Below are 25,298 nucleotides of genomic sequence, written 5' to 3'. Positions count from 1 at the left end.
ACGGCATGCATATGATTTATGACACTATTTGTAATACATTTGTTAATTAGGAGTTTTTACTTTATCAGAATCATTTTTTCAGAATAAGTCACATTCAGTTCAGTTCAGGTCAGTCGCTCAGTCGTGTCTGACTCTTTGCGACCCCATGAATTGCAGCATGCCAGGCCTCCCTGTCCATCACCAACTCCCAGAGGTCACTCAAACTCACATCCATCGAGTCGGTAATGCCATCCAGCCATCTCATCCTCTGTTGTCCTCTTCTTGTCCTGACCCCAATCCCTCCCAGCATCAGAGTCTTTTCCAATGAGTCAACTGTTTGCATGAGGTGGCCAAAGTATTGGAGTTTCAGCTTTAGCATCAGTCCTTCCAATGAACACCCAGGACTGATCTCCTTTAGAATGGACTGGTTGGATCTCCTTGCAGTCCAAGGGACTCTCAAGAGTCTTCTCCAACACCACAGTTCAAAAGCATCAGTTCTTCAGTGCTCAGCTTTCTTCACAGTCTAACTCTCACATCCATACATGACCACTGGAAAAACCATAGCCTTGACTAGACGGACCTTTGTTGGCAAAGTAATGTCTCTGCTTTTCAATATGCTATCTAGGTTGATCATAACTTTCCTTCCAAGGAGTAAGCCTTTTAATTTCATGGCTGCAATCACCATCTGCAGTGATTTTGGAGCCCAGAAAAATAAAGTCTGACACTGTTTCCACTGTTTGCCCATCTATTTCCCATGAAGTGATGGGACCAGATGCTATGGTCTTTGTCTTCTGAATGTTGATCTTTAAGCCAACTTTTTCACTCTCCTCTTTCACTTTCATCAAGAGGCTTTTTAGTTCCTCTTCACTTTCTGCCATAAGGGTGGTGTCATGATATTCAAAGACTTTAGAAATTTAGAAGTTAATTTTATAAGTAAATGATTAAAAAACTTAGAATGTTTGGAAGTAGACAAAGTAGGGAAGAAATTTGGTTGATCTTAATTGATTTTACTGGAGTTGGAGAACTCACCCCAGGCTACCCAGAATTAAAAAGTAGTTTGGATCTGGCTATGAAGTATGTGTGGTTGTTGGTGTTGCTCACTCCATCTGATTTAACTTAATCATAGTGTTTAAAGTTTACTTTAGATTTAGAGAGAAGTACCAAAGATTGTGGAGCCCATCGATTGCAGAAATGCAGTAGAGTGGCATGGTGAACCAGCTAGGCATTAAAAATTTAAGTGCTAATGTACAAAGTGGCTAATTGTGAGTCAACCCTGCATTTTAGTACTTGGGTTACACGCACATTTATAGTTAATTTCTTTGAAGAAAGTGTTGTTTCATTTTAAAACTTGAAAGAAAATAATAGAATAGAATTTTTATTAGCCTTTTCTTAGTATTTATATTACATTCTTGTCCTGAAATTTATTTCCAGCCTGTTTATGTGTGGCGTGTTTAATTCTTTATATGTTTGGTGAGCATCGCATATCCTCCCCCACACCCCCCGCCCCCCAATGATGTCCTTTGCTTGTTGAAACTAAAGGAGGATCAGTCCTTTGGCTTGAAAATTCTTTTGATTACTGAAGGCTTTGTTTTTAAAACTTAAATTTGGAATTAGTTGTAGGATTTTATGGGATAAATTGAATTCTCCCATCAAAACATAATTATAAAGTTTGTCAGCCTGCCTTTATCATCTTAGGGCAGAATAGTTTGCCAATGCAATGTCTGCATCCTCCTCAAAAAAAATTAAAAATTCACAATTTTTATTAGCATGATATTTGGAGTTTTAAAGCAAAGAATTCATGCCCTTTCCAGGGAGATGACTGGATTGACCAGGATGAGAACACTTTCTTAGAAATAAACCAGATTTTTCCGTATTCCATTTTAATTACTTTCATAGACATGATTTGAAGACCTTAAATTCCAGGAAAATCTAAATCGCAGAGTCCAGTGTCCTTAAAGAATGCTTAGTCTCTGTCTCTTCAATAATTCTTGACCTATGAGCTAAGAACCGTGTTTTTTATAGAGGCTGCAGTTCTTGAAACTATCTCCAGCAGCACGTTCTCCGTAAGACCTTAAGTAAGGACTCTCCAAGCAGACGTTCTCGTGCTGCTTTCCATTCGCCGCTGTGACTTTTGTCACCACGGAACCACATGCTCCTCTCCTGAGCTTTCATGTTAAAGAGTCAGACCCAGGTGGCATTAGTGATAAAGAATCTGCCTACCAACGCAGGAGACACAAGAGACGCGGGTCCAGTCCCTGGGTTGGGAAGATTGCCTGGAGTAGGGGATGGCTGCCTACTCCAGTGTTCTTGCCTGGATAATCCCAAGGGCAGAGGGGCCTGGCAGGTGACAGTTCATGGGGTCCCAAAGAGCAGGACGCAACTGAGGGACTAAGCACTAATAGGTATCCTTCCATATTATCACAAGGAATGATCCAATCTAGTCTTTCCCCCCGCCTTAATTTTGTGATCAAAGGATATGTGTCAGACTTACAGATTACTTCTTTTCATATTGCCACCTACCTAATACTTACTTCTTTTTCCTTTTAGGTTGTTTGACGTGTGTACAGTGTCACGAACAGACAGAGAAACCAAACTAACGTTAGTGTTTGAGCACGTTGATCAAGACTTGACCACTTATTTGGATAAAGTGCCAGAACCTGGAGTGCCCACCGAAACCATAAAGGTACTAAGAGTCCTCTCTCTGCCTGGTCAAACAGTCACACTGTTATTTAAACAGTGGCATTCTTTCCTTACGAAAATTGCCAGAAGTAGAGCCTTTGGAACTCAATATATAGTTAAATATATCTAGTATGACTAAGTGGATGTTTAAAGAATGGGGTATATTCTAGTTCACTAATTTTAGAACTCAGTGGAAAAAACCCTTTAGTTCTAATATATATTAAAATTATTAGGAAATACCTGCTCGTACGTTATCAGGCCCTGAGCCTACGAAGTATAGTTTAGTAAGTATATTAATAGCTCAGCCATTTTCTGATGGTTTGTGAATTCTGCGTTTTTTCCTCACTCATAAAACATTTATAGGAAGCCCAGAAGTGTCAGGTACCATCCCAGACTCTTGGGATTGAAAGATGACTTAAGACTCCTTGGAGGTCAGCAAGCTAGATGCAGTATATTGACTCCAAATCTTTTCTGCCTTTAAGTCTAAAGGGAAGAGCTGCTTATAAAGCTTCATTGGTCTTACTTTGTTCTGCTTAATTGAACTCCCCAGTTGATCTTTTAGATCTCTGCACATATGTGCAGGTGTTCATGGAGATCTGTTTGGTTTTGTGAATTAGGTGAAACAGACTCTTTACCTTATCATTCATTGTGTAGAAATGACTTCTAGAATTCAGTATCATTTTATTTTATTTTAATATAAATTTATTTATTTTAGTTGGAGGCTAATTACTTTACAATATTTTATTGATTTTGCCATACATCAACAGGATGGGGAACATGTGTACACCCATGGCAGATTCATGTTGATGTATGGCAAAATCAGCATCATTTTAGGTAAGAGTGAATACCTAAAAATAGTTTATATTCTGAACAGAGTAAGAAAGATCTTTTAGTGACAGCTAGGTAGGTTCCCAGTTTTGGTACATTTAGAACTTGACATATTGAATGATTTATTTATTTGGTTTTAGACCAATATATAGAATTTATTTTCTCCCATCTGCCTTTCATAAGAATCTGCCTGCCGTTGCAGAAGACACAAGAGATGTGGGTCTGGGTTAGGAAGATCCCTTGGAGGAAGAAATGGCAACCCATTCCAGTATTCTTGCCTGGAGAACTCCATGGACAGAGGAGCCTGGTGGGCTAAAGGCCATGGGCTTGCAAAGACTCGGACATGACTGAGCAACTAACATACCACAGTCCTCCTTCCGTGTTCTTGGTCATTTTCTCTTCTATCTCTGCATCCTCTTTCCTCCAGAATTCTTTTCCAGTCTTGTGACTTCAGTTCTCTCCTTTATGAGTGTGTCCAAAATACTATGTTCAGCATGCAGGGCAGAACATAGCCCCATTCTGTACTCTGCTTTCTGGCCAAATTGGACTAATCCGCGTCCTCTTGGTGTGGCTCACAGCTTCCTCCCTCCGAGGCCTTCCTCTCGCTGCCATTTCTTTGCTCCCCCCACTAATAGCTATCTGCTCACATTTTTCAGGGCTGACCCCAGATACCGTTTGGCTAACTTTTACAGCTGGATGTGATCTCATTTGTCTTTTAGCACTTGTTCTACACCTCTCTTCCTCTTTATCATATTTTGTTCATTTGTGATTATTTGTGTCCATATCTTGCTTATTTGTTCGTCTTTGTGTCCTGACAGTCCATACTCAGAAATTTATACACATAGGTACAGTAAGACACGTTGTCAACCATGCTTCAGATATAATTAATTGAAAATTATTGTTTTTTTAAATGACTTCCAATAGCTTAAACATAGACTGTCAACACAAGCATTGGCTTCTTCTGATCTATTTCTGTGTTCAAAAATTTCATTTCAGTTCAGTTCAGTCGCTCAGTCGTGTCCGACTCTTTGCAACCCCATGAATTGCAGCACGCCAGGCCTCCCTGTCCATCACCAACTCCCGGAGTTCACCCAAACTCATGTCCATCGAGTTGGTGACGCCATCCAGCCATCTGATCCTCTGTCGTCCCCTTCTCCTCCTGCCCTCAATCCGTCCCAGCATCAGAGTCTTTTCCAATGAGTCAGTTTTTCGCATGAGGTGGCCAAAGTATTGGAATTTCAGCTTTAGCATCAGTCCTTCCAAAGAACACCGGGAGAGTTTACACCCTGCATTTCCAGCTACATAGGTCTTTTGAACTTCATGTTAAATTCTCCTAGGATGTTAGAGGCTGCCAAGTGGAATCATTTGCAAAAGTGAAAGTGAAAGTTGCTCAGTCATGTTTGACTCTTTGCGACCCTGTGGACTTTAGCCCACTAGGCTCCTCTGCCCATGGGGTTTTCTAGGCAAGAATACTGGAGTGGGTTGCTGTTCTCTTTTTCAGGGGATCTTCCCAACCCAGGGATTGAACCCAGGTCTCCCGCATTGCAGGCAGATTCTTTACCATCTTAGCCACCAGGGGAGCCTAAGAGCACTGGAGTGGGTAGCCTATCCCTTCTCCAGGGGATCTTCCTGACCCAGGAATCAAACCGGGGTCCCCTGCATGGCAGGCAGATTCTTTACCTACCAGCTGAGCTACTGGGGCTTCCCATTTGCAGCAGTATCAGTAGTTAGAACAGCTGATAAACTAAAATGATGTGCTTAAACTAAGGCTTGATCAGGCAAGAGTAGAAAATAATGTAGAGTGGGGGAAATTCTACTTCCCCTCAAGGGTGGGGATAGAGAGGTAAGCTGGATTAAATGAGGCACAGGCAGAAAGGCGTTCACCAAGGTGAGGAGGAAAGAGAGAAGTGAAGTAGGGGAGTGACCGAGCCAGGCTTCAGGAGCAGAGGATTGGTGCTTATCAGCAGAAGCTTTTCCTAAGGCAGCTTGTTGGAAGTATTTCTGAGTTCTTCACCTATCCACGGGAAGGGCGTGTCGCTCCATTCTGTTGAACAGAAGATTCTCCTGGCGGCTGTTAAATGTCTTCAGTCAGGGTCAGCTCGACTCTCACAGAGATGGAGGCGGGGGCAAGTTCTGTGGTTATTCAACGTTTGTGGTTAATTGTGCGTTGATTTTTCATAGTAAAACCAAACTATAGTCAGGCAGTATTTCAGGCAGCTAATTTGTATGTTAATGGCTAATTGAACATCTTTCGATAACTTAAAAGATTGTCACAAGACACTTTTCATCTTCATCCTTAATTTTTTTTAATTGAAGTAAAGTTGACTTACAGTGTTGTGTTCGTTTCTGGTTTAAGTAAAGTGATTCAGTTACACACACACACATATATATATATATTATTCGTTGACATACTTTTTCCACTAAGCTTTATTATAGAATATTGAATATCCTATAATATCCCTGTGCTAAACAGTAGGACCTTGTTATTTATTTTATATATAGTAGTTTGTATCTGCTAACTCCAGGCTCCTAATTTATCCCTACGTGCCCCATTTCCCTTTGGTAACCGTTTTGTAAATAAGCACACTAGTATCGTTTTTTTTTTAGATCCCACTGACAAGTGGTATCATATGATACTTGTCTTTCTCTACCTGACTTCACTTACTGTGATAATCTCTGGATCCCATCCTTGTCGCTGCAAACAGCGGTATTTATTCTTTGTTACGACTGAGTAATATTCCATTGTGTTTCCCTGTCTTGGCTACTGTAAATAGTGCTGTGATGGACACTGGGCTACATGTATCTTTTCAAATTAGAGTTTTCTCCAGATAAATGCCCATTCATCCTTAATTTTAAAAAATGTTGTTGTACTGTTCAGATCTACTTTTCTTTCTTATTAAATATAAGAATATAAGGGTTTGGGTTTAGTTTTTTTTTTACAATTTGAGTGTTTGAGATTATTTAAGGTCATTATCAAAAACATGAGTAATCATTTATAAGTGCTGTAATACCATCAAGCGGATAGTGGTTTTTTGGAAACAGATAGTTTTAAGTTCAATATATGATTGATATAAATTTATTTTTAATGAATACTTGTATCTTTTGTTTGTAAGCTGTTGTCTTTTTAAGCATTGGTATGCAGAATAAATAGCTGCTAAGTAGACAGTTCTGGCTAGTTGAATTTTTCAAACCTGCAGCCAGAGAACAGAAATATTTTGTTGTTGTATAGCTCACTTGTGAGAAGTCTTAGTAACTATATCATTATTATTATTATTATGAGGGACCTATTGGGAACATGGATTGAACTATTTATACAGAATGCTTTCTCATAGTAAGAGTTTTTCTGAGTATACTTATACAAACATTAATTAAAATTTTACGGGGCAAGTTCTATGCTAGGCACCTTGAGAACACAAAACTGAATGAGTCATGAATCTTTGCTTAGGGGCCTTAGAATGTAAGAGCACACAGAAGCCTGTAGGACACTTCGCTATGGTTTTATAAGTAGTTCAGTTGGTGTTGTCAGGTTTTAAAAAACCCACTTATTTATAAAGAAACACAGTTTGTAGCTGATTCTTGCATTATGGTAGCAAAATATTTTCTAAAATGTTCTTCAAAATCATAAATATTATTGTCTTGCATATATCAGAACATGCCATGTTTCAGAATAGGTAAATAGGTTAAATATTTTAACATGAAATAGGCATAGAACAGAAAATCAAGGAGAGAGACCTCTTATTACGATGATGTGCGCTGCGAGAATCGTCCTCCAGCACCTGTCCCCCTCTGTGTCGTCTTTGACACTGTTTACCTGTTGGTCCTCCTCAATTTAGCGTCTCCTGAGTGCATGTTCAGGACATATATTGCATTAGGTGAGCTGTATTTGGTAAAACTAGGATGCTGCATGGTCTCTGACCGACTGTTGCAGAGGTAAAATCTTTCTGTTCAGGACCGTTGTCAGTCTGTCTGTTAAAAAAAAAAAAGAACACATTGTTAAAACTAGAAGCTGGGCTTATCTTCTCAGTATACATACATCACATAGCAATTTTAAAATGCATTTAAATACCATTTGTTTTTAAAAGGCAAAAGACTACCCCTGAAGCCCTAAGTATTTATGATGGTTGATAGTTGGTGAACTCATTAGAGGAAATCCGGTCATTATCGTAGGGCTTTCCTGGTGGCTTAGATGGTAAAGGATCTTCCTGCAGTGCAGGAGACGCAGGTTCAATCCCTGGGTCGGGAAGATCCCCTGGAGAAGGAAATGGCAACCTACTCCAATGTTCTTGCTTGGAGAATTCCATGCACAGAGGAGCCTGGTGGGCTGTCCATCAGATCAAAAAGATTCGGACACGACAGAGACTAACACTTTGACTTTTCCTTTGTCATTACCATGTGGTCTGGACTGAACATTGTCATTGAGAGAATGATGAGAATACAATAAAATTATAGGTGGTTCTTTCCAACATTTTAAAATGCTCTTCTCCTAAAAATGAATAAATAATCACATCTTATCGTATTTACTCTTCATCTTGAAATTTTCATTGCATTCTTTAATCTCTTTTCTTGATGTCCTAAGACACAGTCATTCATGGCGACATTTGCATAAAGAACCCTCTTGACTGCTACGCTGTGACGTCAACCAGTACTCAGACTTTGCCTCGTAGGCTGACCATTGCTGTATCTTGTTTTCCTCTCTGTAGTTCAGAATGTTTTTTGATCTCCTTAACTGTGGAGGAATTCAGTGCATCTGTTTAATTTGATCATTTGAGATTCGATATTATCTTCTTAGACTTCCTTGCTTAAACTTATGAGGCAATAACTGACACCTTATGATTGTCTTATTCTTTTCTTTGGGGCTTCATAGTATGTTTTGAGTATATGTGTTTATGTGGCACCTTTCACTTGTTAGAGGGGGGCGGTGCTTTATAAGGAAAGGAAAAACAGCGGCTTCCAGATTGTTGGGTTTTCTCTTTCATGTCTTTATCTGCCACTCTGTGAGAAAGAATCAGAAAGAACTGTAAACAAATTCCCTCACTTTGCTCCTTTGTCATATGTAACTGCTACCCAGAAAAAGAACTGTATGACAGGATACATACATGCTAAGTTGCTTCAGTCATGTCCGACTCTTAATGACCCTGTGGACTGTAGCCTGCCAGGCTCCTCAGTCCATGAGGTTCTCCAGGCAAGCATACTGGAACGGGTTGCCATGCCCTTCTCCAAGGTATCTTCCCAACCCAGGGGTTGAACTCAGGTCTCCTGCCTTGCAGGCAGATTCTTAACCACCTGAGCCACCGGGGAACCCAATGAGTACTGGAGTGGGTAGCCTATCCCTTCTCTGGGGTATTCTCCCAACCCAGGAATCAAACTGAGGTCTCCTTCATTGCAGGTGGATTCTTTACCAGCTGAGCTACCAGGAAAGCCCATATATATATATATATATATATATATATATATGAAGAAACTCCTGTGTAAAAATCTCACACTTTACATGCCTGCAAAATGTAATACCCTCTTTTATTAAACTGTCAGTTGGTCCTCAGACTTGCCTCTCTGGTACATTCTCTCTCCTGGTGTCTGACCCGGCTTCTCAACTATCTTTTAAGCTCTCTGAAGTCCCTGTGTCATTCTTTGGACATTCTGTACATGTAACGTGTCTTTCACAAGCAGCAATTCAAAGGCACTGAGAGATCACACAGAACACCAGCTGACTCTCCAAAACAGAGCACGGTTCTTTCAGCTCAAGACCACATGGCCTCTTTGGATGACTCAGTCTTGGAATAAAAATTATATTTTGTGTGTGTATCTCTGTAACAGACAAATTCTACCGGGCTCGAGAAGGCCGAAAGACCTCAAGGTTTATGAGTCTGTGCGGGTCATTTTCTCTGCGAATTAGATTTCATTTTATCTTCGATTGAATGTTTCTTGGAGATTTCTGTTGGTTGTAACATTTTCAGTAGGAGATAAAATGTACTATTAAGTTTATGTTACAAAACCCAGACTTCAGAGACTGACACACACTCTTAATAGCACCTGTTTTCTGCCTCTGGGAAAGATCTGTTTTCATGAATAATATCTGCTTGCAGTAAACAGTGGCCCTGGTGTCAGGATGGGGTGGCCGGGACTGATTCATCTTTCTCCATCTGACATAATGCGAAGTGACTGCCTGGTCCCGTTACTCTGATGAGGAAAGCCCCCCAGAGCCGCCTCTCCTCTCACCCCCAAAGGAATCAAGCCATGGCCCCTCTCGGCTCCTGGTGGTCTCCACTTTGCCTGAATTATGAGCAGGTGATTTGTCTCATCTTTGCAGGACACAGAGCAAATTAACATGAAAATATCGCTTCCCAGAAAACAAGGCAGACTTGAATGCCCTGTCGCTGGCGGTCATTAGCCATCTGCCACCGACACTCATACCCTGTTTATCACATTTGAAATTCAGAGCAGATGTTGCATAATAAAGTGATCCCAAAAACAAGACGAGAAACTCAGTGAACAAATACTCCACAATGACGATAAGGGTCCTGGAAGAACATTTGTTTCAATCTGATATCAAGGCTGGACTTTGCTGAATAGACTGTGGGTTTTTCAAACACACACAGGCATGTGCACACACATCTCTCCTGGTGTTTAAAGCAAACTGCTTTTCAGAGTCACATGAAATAATTTTTTGAAGAAAGTGCGTCCATGAAGGATGCCTGAGAGGACTGTTGAATAAGATTAAACAGTGGAATGTTACCGTAACACTAGTTCTGGTGCAAAGGACCTCAGCGGCCAGTTTGGTTTTTACTCTAAGATGGGCCTCAACCTCCAGCAGTCTGCCTTAAAGTGGTTCACGCCTGTGGTACAGTTGGATTTCTCAGGGCGTTGTGACTTGCCAGCACGGTAGCCCAGACAGCTGATCTGCTTCTTGGCACTCAGGATCCTGTGTTCTCTCTACCCTCTGCCTCCCCTGCCCCACACTGTCCCCATGCCCCACTCTTTTCCCTCCTCGCCAGTGCACACACAGACACGCTCTTGGCTTTCCCAAGGTCTCCGGAGCTCTGCCCCAGAGCTTCCTCCTCGGTCCTGGGCCTTAGGCTGTCTCCAGCCTGAGTCCTAAGAGCCTTTCCTTTACATTTCCCTGCCCTTCCACATTAAGGTAACATTTTAGAGGATTGCTTATTGTAATGCTTTATCCAAACAACTTGTGCACGTTCTTCATTGCATTGGCAGGCGGGTTCTTTACCGCTAGCACCACCTGGGAAGCCCCTTCTGCCCATTCTAGACCCTTAGTATGCCTTTTAAAAAGCACGTCACCCATACATTAATGATCATACTTAGAGGCATTCTGCTTTTAAAAACCAGGTGTCTGAACTTTCATCAGGAATGTAACCTATGTCATAGTTTTTCTTTGTGGGAAGTCAGCTTGGAATGTAGACTTCTGACTCAAAAAAAAAAAATGCCTTCTCTGAACAAACCACACCCTGGCCCACACCCTTAGCTGGGTAGGTGCCCACTTCACCCCCCTACACATACACACACACAGAATTTGGGGGGATTTTTAAAAACAGGAACGTCAGCCATAATGCTAAGTGGAAGTTAGGCAGCCAGCCTGGGAGTTGCTTGAGGGCTAAATCAGAGTGGCTGCAGCCATTGGCCACCGTCAGCTCTAACAGTAGAGAGGATCGGAAGGAAGCGAGTCAGCCCTGAGTTCACCTCAGATTTAGGGGGAAACCTAGGGTGAGTGAGCTACATCTGTAGTAACTTTCAGTAGCTCTTCAAGGAGAGCATTTCAGATAGTCTAGATTTTGAGGACTCTCCTAGAAACAAATCCTTAAGCAATTTCCCAGGCCCTTGTAGTAGTTGAAAATATCAGAAAGAGGACAGAATTATGCGAATACATGATTATCTCAATGTATAACAGATGATGCTGTTTTATATATATATAATCTATATACTATATATAATATATATTATTTAGATAATATGATTATCTAAACGTATAACAGTATAGTAAATTATAATAGAGTTATTTAGTGGGTGGGTTTGTTTTTTTCCCTAACAGGAAATATGGGTTAAAAAAGAAAACAAAAAACTGGTGTCTTTCTAAAGGTACTGTAAGACTGACTCATTAAAATAAATACTGACTCACTAAAATAAACAAGTGACACTTTGATCAACCTAATAATAGGTTAGCTGGAATCTCTTTAGAAAGCACTTCCTCACCTTGGGCATTGAGTCTGTTTATAGAGCCCATGAAGAAGTCGCAGGCAGTGTATACCCAGTGTGTGTCGCTATGGTAACAGATGGCAGAGAGATGCTCCACATAGTAGAGGGATATTCCTCACCCAAGTTTAGAGTGCGCCTGAGCTGCCTGGTTACAGTTTCTTTCCTGGCTCTCTTCCTGTAAATGTTGGAACAGTGGAGGCTTCTTCATCCTCAGCTCTCTTCTCGTCCCTGTCTATGCTTTCTGGCCAGATGATATCATTCAGTCCTGAACCTTCAGGTATCATTATTCTTTAGCCTGACCTTTCCCTCTTGCTCTGAATGCATTATAATCAACCAGCTGTCTGATATCTTGGGACCAGAACATTACCCAAGAATCCTCTCCCCAACTCAGGCCTTCCCCATCTGCCCAGTTGTTTGATCCCCAAACCTAAGGATCCCTCTAGGTTTCTTTCTTTCCTTCACAATCTTCATCTAATCCCTCAGCAAGTACTTTTGATTTTATCCCCAAAAGATAACCCCAGTCTGACTGCTTGCTTCTCAGCATCTCTGTTGCTAAAGCTCTAGTCTGACCCATCAAACCAGCTTTCTAATTCAATATGCTGTTTTCACTCCTGTCCCTATGTAGCACATCCTTCCTGTGACAACCAGAGGCACCTTATTGAAGCATAAATTAATCACTCAGACTTCCCTGGTGGTCCAGTGGTTGCGAATCCACCTGCCAATACAGGGAGCATGGGTTTGATCTCTGTTCCAGGAGGATTCCACATACTGGGGGGCAGCTAAGCCCGTGCACCACCGCTGCTGAAGACCGCTTGCCCTACAGCCCATGCTCTGAAATGAGAGAAACCACTGTGATGAGAAGCATGCACACTGCAATTAGACAGTAGCCCCTGCTCCTTGCAGCTAGAGAAAGCCCGTGTGCAGCACTGAAGGCCCAGCCCAGCAAAAAATGAATAAACAAAAATGGAGAAAAGAAAATTAAGAGGTATTACCCCTCTGATAAAAACCACTTTTCTCCAGTGGTTTCCCGTGACCTGTAGAAGAAAGTCAAAAGTCCTGCCCTGCCTAGTGCCCTTTTCTCCCCTCCCCTCCCCGCCAGACCCCGTTCTGCTTCTGTGGCTCACTGTCCTTCAACCACACCTGCCTTCCCTCTGTTGCTGGAAGAACAGCTCAGCGTGGGTACGTATTGTTCATTCTGTTTGGAATGCTACATGCCTCTCCCTCCCCAGCCCCACGGGAAGGGTGCCTATTTCTCGTCGTCGTAATACCAGCTCAGGTCACAGCCTAATGACTTCTTCTGTGATCACCTCACCTACCACTCCACCTCTACTCACAGTTGACCACGTTACACATGGTGCCCCATTTTATCTTCTTCACTACCCTTGGCCAAAATGATCTCGTTAATTTTTTTATGTTTGTTGTTCATCTTTCCCAACTGGAAGGTAAGAGCTTTGAAGTCTGAACCTAAGTTTATTGTGCTGTCTCTAGTACTGTCTGGAATGTACAGAAGACCTTCAGTAAACTTGTTAGTAACAATATACCGATGCCTGTATTTCAACGTTAATTAGAGGGTTGATTGGCTTCCCTGGTGGCTCAGATGGTAAAGCATCTGTCTACAATGTGGGAGACCCGGGTTCGAGCCCTGGGTTGGAAAGATCCCCTGGAAAAGGAAATGGCAACCCACTCCAGGACTATTGCCTGGAAAATCCCATGGACAGAGGAGCCTGGTAGACTACAGTCCACGGGGTCGCAAAGAGTCGGACACGACTTCACTTTCACTTTCAGAGGGTTGATTATATCAGCGCCTGCTTTCCCATTGTACAAGTGAGAAAGTTGTACTTTTTCAGGGATAGATTTGTATATATTTATATATATTTACTTTCCTATTATATGCATATTATTATCTATACATGTGCATATATAATAGAATAAATTGTATGTATGCATATGCCTGGCTTCCCAGGTGGCCCTAGTGGTAAAGAACTGACCTACCAGTGCAGGAGCCGTAGAAGACATGAGTTTGATCCCTGGTAGGGATGATCCCCTGGAGGAGGGCATGGCAACCCACTTGCCTGGAGAATCCCATGGACAGAGGAGCCTGGCAGGCTATATAGTCCATGGATCACAAAAGAGTTGGACACAACTTAGCAACTAAACAATAAAACATACATACATATGTATGCATATACATATACATATACATATACATATAATAGAAAAGTAAGCAGACAGTATGCCATATTGTAACGTATCTACTTGGTTCTTTCTTCATGCTGGGCAGAGATTGTGGAATTACCCATATCAACTAAGGATTTGCTTGGTTGGCTTGGCTTAGATACAGTCTAAAACCAGTAACTGATGTCCACTAGAACTATAATGCATTTTCTCCTTTAGTATTAATACTGACTTAACTAAATTCCAGAAGTCGTTCTCTTTCAATGTTTGCTAAGTGTGTTTTGTACTATGGATGGGAAACTGAGTCCAGTAAAGTGATTGATACTGTGAATCTCAGAGCCCATTCTCATTTCTCAGGGGTGTAGCTAAAAGATAATTTGGTACTGACACATTTTTAAAAATTTAAAGGTAAGCTTCCACATGTTAACTGTTGTGTGCAAAGTTCTTTGTCATTCCCACCATAAGCAGTGGCAGCTTCAAAGAGTGAAGTTACTTTTAAAAAATCTAATTGGAAATACTCTCCTAATCATTTGGGTTTTTATCTTTCTTATCCAGAAATTTCAGATACCCATGTGATTGTGGAGTTTGGAAGTTATGAAAGCACATTCTATAAGAGCAGTTGCTAATAATTTGTAGTCACCAAATTTTACATTAGTGAAAGGCAGCTAGAGAAAATATCCACCAGTTATCTAAGATTGTAACTTTTCCCTCGTTCCTAAGGAAGGTGGAAAGGCTTAATCAATCGTTCCACTGCAGTTAAAATCATTATTGGTTCTATTACATATTTGTTGAGAGGAACAAGGGCTTTCACAAACACTTGTGCGATGAAGCCCATAATGCCAACCCCATAATGGTAGTCATGAGAACCAACTATCTCCAGGAAATAAAATATTGTTTGCAAATACTCTCATTCTGTACTTCCTCTTTCTTCTCATCACTCTCAAAGAGCAAATTTGTCCACAAAGATCGATTCCAGTGGAAAAATCAGATGAGGAGAGTTTGACCTGAATCTGGATTCATATATCTAAATCAGGGCTTTGATGCATGCATCTGGACACTTCGACTCTTTCCTTTTTTTTAGTTCTTTATTAGGCTATGTCCGATCTTGGCTGCAGCACCTGAGATCTTTATGGACTCTCCAGTTGTGGCAGCCTGGTTCCCTAGTCACAGCATGCAGGCTTAGTTGCTCCTCGGAATGTGGGATCTTAGTTCCCCAAACAGGGTTTGAACCCACATCCCCTGCACTGCAAGGCAGATTCTTAACTAATGGACTACCAGGGAAGTGCCATCTGTGACTGTTGACATCTTAGGAAGTAAAAGAGAATTCTGTGGATATTAGAAATGACCAAGTAGAAATCTAATCTTCAAAACCTCTAGCTACTGCCGTGTAGTGGAAGCTGCTTTGGATTTTGCCTGAAAACCAGACTAAACCAACAAAGCTTGCAGAAATGTGTCACCATCTGAAAGTGAGTCACTCAGTCGTGTCCAGCTCTTTGCCACCCCATGGACTGTACCATCCATGGAATTCTCCAGGCCAGGATACTGGAGTGGGTAGCCTTTCCCTTCTCCAGGGGATCTTCCCAACCCAGGGATTGAACCAAGGTCTCCTGCATTGCAGGCAGATTCTTCACCAGCTGAGCTATGAGGGAAGCCCCTAGATGGTGGTGTCAGCATCTGCTAAGGGATTAATGAAGTTAAATGTAATGCTTTTTCTCCAGGTGTGGCCTGTGAGCCCCAAGGGAAGCCCAAGAATACTGGAGTGGGTGGGTGGCCTGTCCCTTCACCAGCAGATCTCCCCAACCCAGGGATTGAACCCAGGCCTCCTGCATTGCAGGAGGATTCTTTACCAACTGAGCTACCAGGGAAGCCCCTAGATGGTGGTATCACCATCTAGTAAGGGGTTAATGAAGTTAAATGTAATGCTCTTTCTCCAGGCGTGGCCAGTGAATCACCTGTATAATCACCACCTGGGGTGCTCATTTAAATCTACAGCCTTGCCCTAAACATAGTCTCAGAAGGGAGTTTCCAATAAGTACCCTCTGATGATGCCTAAAGACATTACTGTTTAAGAAATAGTCTCTTACAGGTTGACATATGACCCTACTTGGGAATGGAAAATGTCTTGAGATGACTCAGACCTTTGGAATATCTGCTTGCTTGTGCGTAGGTGGCCCCAGCCTTTCAGAGGACTCTAAGCCCAGGTGAGTCAGGTGTGGCATTTTAACTAAAGTCATCCGTTCAGTTCAGTTCAGTTCAGTCGCTCAGTCGTGTCCGACTCTTTGCGACCCCATGAATCGCAGCATGCCAGTCCTCGCTGTCCATCACCAGCTCCCGCAGTTCACCCAGACTCACGTCCATCGAGTCAGTGATGCCATCCAGCCATCTCATCTCCTGCCGTCCCGTTGTCCTCCTGCCCCCAATCCCTCCCAGCATTAGAGTCTTTTCCAATGAGTCAACTCTTCGCATGAGGTGGCCAAAGTACTGGAGTTTCAGCTTTAGCATCATTCCTTCCAAAGAAATCCCAGGGCTGATCTCCTTCAGAATGGACTGGTTGGATCTCCTTGCAGTCCAAGGGACTCGCAAGAGTCTTCTCCAACACCACAGTTCACAAGCATCAATTCTTCGGCCGTATATACTTATTTAAAAGCACTGATATTTTATTCCTTAAAGATGATCTATTGGAATGTGCTAACTCATTAATATGAATTAGCGAGAAGATGCTTAGAAACATGAGAATTCTAAGGAGAAATTCTTAAGCCGCCCAGAAAGCTACTCTTTAGAAAAAAAAGTTCATGAAAGCTACTCTTTAAAAAAGTTCATGACACATCATAATTTGACCTTCGAAAGATGTTTTTTGTTTCCTTTTGCTTAATGTTCTCACAGTTCTCTGGGGTCCTAAATTAGTAAACCATTACCAGATCTGTACATGTAAGTGATCAGAATTCCTAACCCTGTTCTACTGATGAGGAACCAAGACTACGTGAGACCTACGGGGATCATAGGTGGAGATTTCTAGCGCTGACGCTGATGTGGCCAGAGTACTCAGGTGCTTGCCTTGAGGCTCGTATTAGAAGATACGAGTGCTCAGAATCTCTTCCACTTGTGGTTCTAAGCCTTTAGCAAATATAAGCTAGTAGCTTTGTTGGTTTTTGTATTTACTATTGCTCTCTGCTGTCCCTGACCATACTTGTTCATTTTTCCTTTCTTGGACAAAACCAAAGAAATATTTATCATTCTACTCTAGTATAGTCACAGCACTTTTAGATTGGAAAGCTAAAATAGAACATAGCAGAGGACTGGGGACCAGAGGGCTGGAGGTTTCACTCTGAATTAAGTTTAGAAACTGCAATGTTAAAAGGTTTAAGTCTAGGGACTTGACAGGTGGTCCAGTGGTTAAGGCTCCACACTGCCAATACAGGGGGTGTGGGTTTGATCCCTGGTTGGGAAAGTAAGACCCCACATGCCACGTGGTGAGGCCAAAAGAGTAAAAATGATGAGTTCCAGATGTAAAAAAAAAATTTTTTTTTAAGTTTAGGGCTACCCTGAGTGATGAGATACTGATTGATCTGGAAACATATCCTTAATTGAAGTTGTTCTGTGCGTGTGTAGTTCTGTTGATAGTTGGAACAATTACTGAACACTTAATGAATATTTTAGTCTCACTATCACATTTTATCATTTAAATCTGGAACTCAGCATCACCCATAGCTGAAGGCCTGAAGTGTCACTGAGACAGAGGTGGTATGAAAGCGGCAGGTGAGGACTCTGCTTCCCTCTGTCCCTTCCCTCTATAAAGACAGATTCCAGATCAGGAGGGTGAGGGTACAAGCAGAGGCAAGATGTCGGTTTGTGATAACAAGAGCCAAGTTGATTTAATGGGCTCCAGGGGAAAAAGAGAAATATATGTGCCCTCAGTAAATACCCTAAAGTTAGCTCTTTTTTAGAAGTATGTGATACCACATGTAAATACCTAAAACATTACATAACTGACTTTTGTTTTCCTCATTATGATTCTTACTCTAGTCGTGGCAATTTATCTTGTAGGCCTGAAGTCCTTGAGTGTTTCAACCAGATAAAGACAGCTTGATTCATGTCTTCAGTGCAAAACTCCATGAATCCAAGTAAATGAAAATCAAAGACATAAATATTGGTTAAACTTTGTCTTTGGCATCATCTGTTCTTAATGTTGCCACTGTATTAACGGCCGTTGATATGTATCTCGTCATTGCTGTAACATCCTGATAAAAAACAGGAGTTGGGAAGAAAGTGAAATATAAATTACATTAGAATGAATTAAGAAAAGAGTTGCATTTTGGTGTTCTACCAAGCAGGGAGATTTATGAAAGCATCACACACCAAGAGAAAGGACTTCTTTCCTTTTCTGTCTCAACTCCATCACTTTCACCACCACAATTTCATAGGACTTCTTACTTTATTTATCACCAGGTTCCATAATTAACATATGGTTCATGTTATTGATTTCTCAGGTTTCAAAGTAAAATAAATTGAGCTTTCTTCCACATTTAGAATATACAGTTTTTTTAAGGAACTCTAAACAAAGACATGCATTATTTGTAAGTTAGAGAGCAGCTGCCAGAAAACAGAAAATTAGGAATGGAGTCATGGCTGAAATAATGGAGATACTGTTCAGAGGTAACCCTTTGTGTGGCAGGAAATTTTCCTTAGAAAAGAGACAGCTGAGTTTGCTTGTAAATTTTGCTAGAAACAGTCCTGATTTAGTAACATTTAGTGCTGGTTAGGAGGCTGAAGACAGCCTTTCAGCTTTGGACACTGAGCAAGCATTCTCTTTTGTGGTTTTGCATAAACTCTATAAACACTTTATAGTTTTAAAAGGTATGTGTATATGGGGGGTGACAGTATTAATTTTTTAATGACTAGAATAATATATCACTATCAAATCAGAGAGTATTCTAAGCATAAAACAGTAGAAATGATCACAAAGGAAACAATTCATAGATTAGACCCTAAAATTTTAAACTTAAAATATTACAAATAGAACTAAAAGGCAAATAAAATATTTGCCAAAAGTACAGCAGAGGTTTCATATCCTTAACATACAAAAACCCCTTAGAAACCAGTAAGAAAAAGAAAATTATCTAATTTAGATATAAATAAAGACCATTAACAGACAGATCACAAAGAAATGATACATAGGCCCAGAATGGCTGGTAGAAATATATTCTACTGCACAAATAATAAGTGAAATGTACATTTAAATCAGAAGGTACCGTAATAGGAGATGATTAAATGAATTATGAAAATGCATTTAACAGAATAATGTTTCAGAGAGGCTTATTTTTTAAGAATTGCCTAAAGAAAGATGATATTCATCTTTATTATCTGTGTATATAATATCCCAACTTTGAAATGTATTTCAAATATATGTATAGAAAACTAGAAGGCAAAATTGTCTAAAGTGTCTTTTTTAAGGTATTATGGGTTTTTTTTTTGGTTTTTTTTTTTTTTTGGTCTAAAATGAGCATGTACATTAAGCCATATGAAGTTGTCAGTGGTTGACTGCTTTTGCCCAGTAAAAATGGCCATTTCATATATTTCAACCTAGTATTTTTATCATTGGACAAAAGGGTGTTATAACTTGTGCTCTTAGTGGGGAATGCCTTCTGTTATTCCCCACTTTGAAGCTCTTTTGTCTGAATCTTTTCCTGAGCCCAGCGTAAGAATTAGCAACATAATATCATGTCATTTGTTGTTAGGCCACACAATAGAGCAGATTTGTAAAATAGTCAGTGTGTGTATATTGAAAACATGTAGTACGTGATTATTGATGATGGTGATATGGATAAAGGCATAGATGTTAAAAGACTGGGGAAAAAATGATGTGGTTGATTTTCTAGTAAGACCCCCTGACACTATTGTTACTATCCCCTTTAATCTTTTTAGCATTTTATTGTTAAATAGTATAAATAGGCAATGGAGGAGTTTCATTCTGTTGTAAATGGAAGCAATTGCTGGTGAGTCGTAAACTTTTAGAATTAATATCTGCCCTTAGAATAAAGTTACAAGCCTGTTTTTACTACAGTAGCAGGTACTGGTGTGGGTTTCTTTAATGATCTCTAGGTCATTAAATATTTTTCAGTGTTTTTTATATGAAATCAACTTTCAGTCCTCTTGTTAAAATGAGCTCATAACACTTACAGTGGAAGCCCAGTATATAGTTTAGCAAAGAATTTTTAGGACTATGCGTTATTGTGCCTGCTAAAAAAGGAACATTTCTTTTTAAACCGTGAATCGACATGTACCAGGAGATTGCTCACAAATAGATAAGATGCTGTGAATGCAGAATTGGTTTAATGAACAAGTGTCAGATGTCTTTCCAGTTTTTCTCGAAGTAAATTATTTGAGACTCAAAATGCCAACAGCGGTCTTGATCACACGCACTTGCCTTAAAATAATGTGAATAATTCCACCATCCGCTCCAAGACAGCCCTACATTTTTTCAAAATTAAAGGGGGACAGTGGTGCGAAACAAAGGGAACTTGAATATATGTTTATTATTACTATTTTTTATCATCTTTGCTCATTGTGGCCTTTTGAACATATGAGGAAGAAAACAGACCGGGCTAGATGATAGAAATGAAAACTGTTGAGGATAAGATGTTTATAGAAAGATGAACCCCTCGTGGGGTTTAGAAAACAGCATTCCCTGACACGCTCAGAATAGCTTGGACCCCATACCTGAATCCTTGGTACAGTAGGTAAAATTGCTGTGTTTCAGCTGAGCCCTGTGAGTCCCTAAGCACCTTCTCTGAAAGCAAAAACACAGCAATTCTTGATGATAACCTTAAATATTGGGTAGAAGAGAGTCCCATTTCACTTGGAGAGAAACCACTGATCTTTCTTTCCTCCAGCAGAATAACAAAGTCCTAGACCCTGATGATTGAAGAGCATGTTGCCAGGGGAAATGGACTGGAAAATCATCGCCTTGTCTTTTACTTGCCACAGGAAAGCCATAACAGAGATCTCTATTCTTCTCGTTCTGATAAGATGCCTAACGAAGCATCAGGAAGGGTCATGAAGCCTGGAAGTGTGTTACATCCAGCTGCCTCTTAAAATCCGACTCACAGTTCCCTAACTCACAGATGGAACATGTGTGCAGTTCGATAGCCTTTGACATGCCATGCAGCTTTTTTGACCATTACACTGTGGCCTTTGAGCTGAGAGAGGCTGTTTTAGTAAGTACAGGTATCACCCCTGTTTAACCTAGAAATACGCATTTCAAAATATATCTGTGCAATCAGATTCCATATGTAGCATTCTTTTACTCCATCTGGCATTATTAAATTGGCTATTTATAGGCTGGAAAAACTTAGGAGCTCAGAAATGAAAACTAGGGCTCAATTTGTAAACGCAAATAATATTTTAACTAATAAGAAACACTGTGAGAGGCACCCCCTGCCCCCAAGCACACCTCCTGCCCACCTTCACGTAAGGCTGCAGAGAGTTGTGGGCATCACATTGCAAGCCCAAGATTTCATGTGCCTTTGTATTCAGGAAGCCCTTGAGAGATTCAGACTCAGCAGGCAGTTGTCACATGAGAGGGAATGTCTGAATTTGTTTGGGATTCCTGTTTATTGAGGTTTCCACATTGATCTTGGCAAAAGGGGACCCATTATTTAGGCTGTAGGTTCTCAGCACCGTTTGAATTTTCATTAAGGTACTACTTTGTTGTTAGAAAGCATGGGCAGTGAACACGAAAAACAGACTCAGGTAGCCTTATATAGTATATTTTGGAAATGTGTTTGTTTAAGAGATTAGGGTTTCCACTTCCATGACTTCTTCCTCTGTATTTTTTCTAGGCCTGCATTCCAGTTCTGAGTTGGAAACATTGTAAACCTTTCCTAAATTATACTTATGGAAACAACAGCCCATCCACGGGAGTTATTCCCATAGCCTTTATGTGCTAGAGGTGGGCTTGCAGGCTGTTTCATGCTTTGTCTCCGGTCTTGTACTTCCTGCCTGAGTGACTTGGAGACCTTTGTTCATTCCATTTATTTGTAGAAAGCGAGATGGCTAAAGAATGATGTTCCTGAGGCTGCCAATCTAATGCTGGCTTTGAAAAGTCCTCTCAGAAGTGAAAACAGTGTCTTTTGTCCCCCTGGGCCAACCTGGTAACACTGCAGGTTATTTCCGTTTCTCCTCCCATTCTTCCTTCCCCCAAAACAAGAGGCCTGTTGAACTTAGATCAAAACCTCCACATTGTTCACTTGCTGAATTTCGTGGTTGCTGCAAGTATTCCCTATGTTCTCAGAAACTGCCTACATCTTCACTCTGGTTAGTACACTGTAAAACTGGGGATGAAAGAGAAAGTGAATTGAACAGATTCTAGTTTGTTTGCTTTTAAATATTTATCATTTGTCTGTCCCAGGTCTTAGTTGCTGCACGCAAGATCTTCTATCTTCATTGCAGCTTTATTTGTGGAATGTTCTGGAATGTACTTCCCCCGAACAGGGATAGAACCCAGGACTCCTGCATTGGGAGTGTGGAGTCTTAGCACCTGGACCACCAGGAAAGTCCTCAGATCGTTGTTTTTATGAGTATCTGCTCCTTCAGAGCACCCCAGTCTCACTCCATGCTGTGCCCAAACACAAAATTGAGGCGCCCTTTGTTGTGCCTTTCTGAAGCACATGCCCTGAGGGCCTCCCAGTTTATTATAAAACACTTACCAGTACAGTTTTCCCATTCCAGCGTTCCATCTCTCACCTTCAACTTTTGAGTCATACACAATGTCAGTTAGGTGATGTTTCTGCTCGCCCTTCCCTCCCTTAAAAAAAAAAGTATGTGCCTTGATTTGTTCTTCTGAGCCGAAATCAGCATGGCCAAGTCTATAACAGAGACACCATTTAAGTGCCCACCGACTGAGCTTGAATCCTGATTACAGAAAGAGAGGAAAGCGAATCTTGCCAAGATGGGGGCAGATTCCCCAACCTTGCAAAACGTTGCAGAGGATTAACGGGCTTGAACTGGAGATTCTTTTGTGCATGTACTTGTACATGTGAGAAAGAGGGGAAAAAATACCCCATGCATAGAATTTTTAAACTGGGCAGCCCCATGGTAGTTCGCTAGAGGCAAGAGATACCCTGCTGGCTCGTGGGCCTATTGGAAAAGCATCCTTGGAGACAGATCTCACGTGGCTTCCTTGTGCCTGAAGGATGTTCCTCCCCGAGCTTGTACCTGAGAAGGCTTTGGGAGAGGAATCTTTCTTCTACCCAAAGTACTGTGGAGACTGGGGTCCTGCAGTTTGCCACTCAGGGAAATAAAACGGCATATGAACTCGCAGCAAACCTCACCTCCTTGGTTGGAAGCGGTTTGTAAAGCGTTTTCTTCCTGGTTTGTGCGCTCCGCATTGTTTCGGCTCCTCTCATCACTGACCAGCTGGCTTGTTGGTGAATAGAGCTGTGGGCCCCTCGCCATGTTTCATGTGAGGTCTTGGCTGGGTGGCAAACAGGCAGCCTGTAGCCAGTGTCAGCAATTCAGGAGGAATTGGCACAGCAGTGTCCCCATTAATTTCTGCTTGTCACATACTGTCATGCAAGTTACACCAGAGAGGAAATGACCGTTAAAAAAAAAAAGGTACCCTTGTGGCACTGGGTCCCCTCCAGACGTTCCCCGAGGTTAAACAAGTGGATACAATTTGCTCTACACAGACAGCTGCGGGGAAAGGAAAGCCTAGAAGGGGGCCCCCAGCGATGCGTCTTTCCTGTTAGCAAGGAGTGTCAGCTATCAACATCTGCCATATTTTAACCCTTCAAAGGGACCGGTAAATTAAGGGGAGCTATTATCCCACGCTCTGCTGATCATCATCAATCATAATGCCTGGGGAAATTACCACAGCGCTGCTGCCTTGGTGGCAGGTTTTGTCCTCCCGGGCAGTGTTTTTTTCTTTTTTCGTTTTTGTTTTTGCCGGGAGCAGAGCAGGGTGGTGGGGGTAGAGAGGGTGAGGGGAAACTGGCTCTTTAATCGTTGGTAATTTACTGCCCACAGGGAAGGGGACTAGAGTGGCAATAAACTCTTCTTCGGTTCAAACCGGAGTCATTAAAATCGGTGGACTCCAGACGGCTTCCATTTCCAAAGAGATCCATCTTGCTGACTGACTTTTGTCAAGCCGTCTTCTCCAAAGAGTGATGGCGGCTTTTAGAACACAAGCAAGAGCTTTTGGGAAATGAGAACCAGTTTCTGAGGAGAAGGGCAGTCCAAGATGAGAAAAGAAACTCGAAAATAAAATAGAGGCTTCCAAAAACTGTTCTGTTTTGTTTTTTTAAAGATTGAAATGATTAAGCTGCTGTAATGCAAATAGAGTCCTGACTAACCTTTGTAAGCACATTCTGTGCTTTGGGGTAGATATGTCTGGTGAAAATCTGATTGCCAGCATGGAGGGAAGGGTGAATGAGACAGTTGCATGTGAAATTTTGTTTATTAAAACTTACTCATTTGGGCTCATCATTAAAACGGGGGGGTGGGGAGGAGAGAACGGTTCGTTACCGTGTTTTAACCCCAACAGGTATTGGGTCCGTATTTGTATACTTAGGACTTTTCTGAAAAGGATTCCATTTTGCTTGAGGACCTGAGTATGTCTCTGTCAGACTCGAGTTCTGACAGTGGTCAACCAGGATGAAGATAGGAGATCTGAGGTGATGCTCACCTGTGTGATTCCACACAGAAAAGGCAGTGAAGGGAAAAATCATCCTTGGATTGTCCTGAGTCCTTAACATAACTACAGAAAATTCTGGCACCATTTAAAAGACCTTTAAGTGAGGGCTAGAAGCTACCATCAGAGTAATAGTAAAAGTAACACTGTCATATTATCTAGACTTCATCTTGTCCTGTATGGAAGAAGAGGTGGCGTGATCACCAAGGAGAGCTTGGAAGTGTTGTCAGCCATGAATGTTAGAGCTATTCCAGTCCTAAGGCATCATTAGTCTGAGACCTTAATTTTCTAGATTAGGTAACGGAACCACCGGGACCGGTCCAAGACCTCACAGTGAAGCAGAGGCAGAACTCCAGTCTCTCCTTCCCAGGTGAACTGTTCATATCATTCGATGGGCTGATTCAGTAGAGCCAGTCTCAGCAGCAACAGATAGGTTCCCTGGTCTGGTTGACAGCAGGTAGTAGGAAGGAACCACCACCAATCTGGGGTGGAGATCACTTTCTTCAACAAGGGCCGCAGTCAGCTTTTGCCACGACGTCAGGCTGTGAATTTGATGTACCAGTTTTCATTGGCCCTGTTACAGCAAGAGATTCCAGTGTTAAAAAATGGTCTTCTTGTCCAGTTTTAAGTATATGTAGAAATACCTTAAAGTATTTCTGAATGTTAATTTCAGGATAATTAGATTTAGAGAAATTAACTCCTTTAGGTATTTATAACTTTTTAAATATTAGATCGCAGAGAAGAG

The 25,298-nt window shown here is 41.4% G+C and overlaps 1 protein-coding gene across 4 annotated transcripts in view; it reads left to right on the top strand.

The window, feature by feature from the left end:
• The window catches only part of CDK6 (cyclin dependent kinase 6), a 253,952-nt gene that overhangs the window by 59,887 nt on the left and 168,767 nt on the right, over positions 1-25,298 (top strand). For all 4 annotated transcript variants that reach the window (XM_025290849.2, XM_025290850.2, XM_006078335.3 and 1 more), the window contains exon 3: positions 2,527-2,662. In XM_025290849.2, the coding sequence (XP_025146634.1) occupies positions 2,527-2,662 (136 nt within the window). The remainder of the gene's footprint in view (positions 1-2,526; positions 2,663-25,298) is intronic.

The sequence above is a fragment of the Bubalus bubalis genome, chromosome 8 (assembly GCF_019923935.1).
Source record: "Bubalus bubalis isolate 160015118507 breed Murrah chromosome 8, NDDB_SH_1, whole genome shotgun sequence".
Lineage (NCBI taxonomy): Eukaryota > Metazoa > Chordata > Mammalia > Artiodactyla > Bovidae > Bubalus > Bubalus bubalis.
Note: the sequence above shows the minus strand (reverse complement) of the source record. Positions and strands in the feature narration are given on the sequence as shown.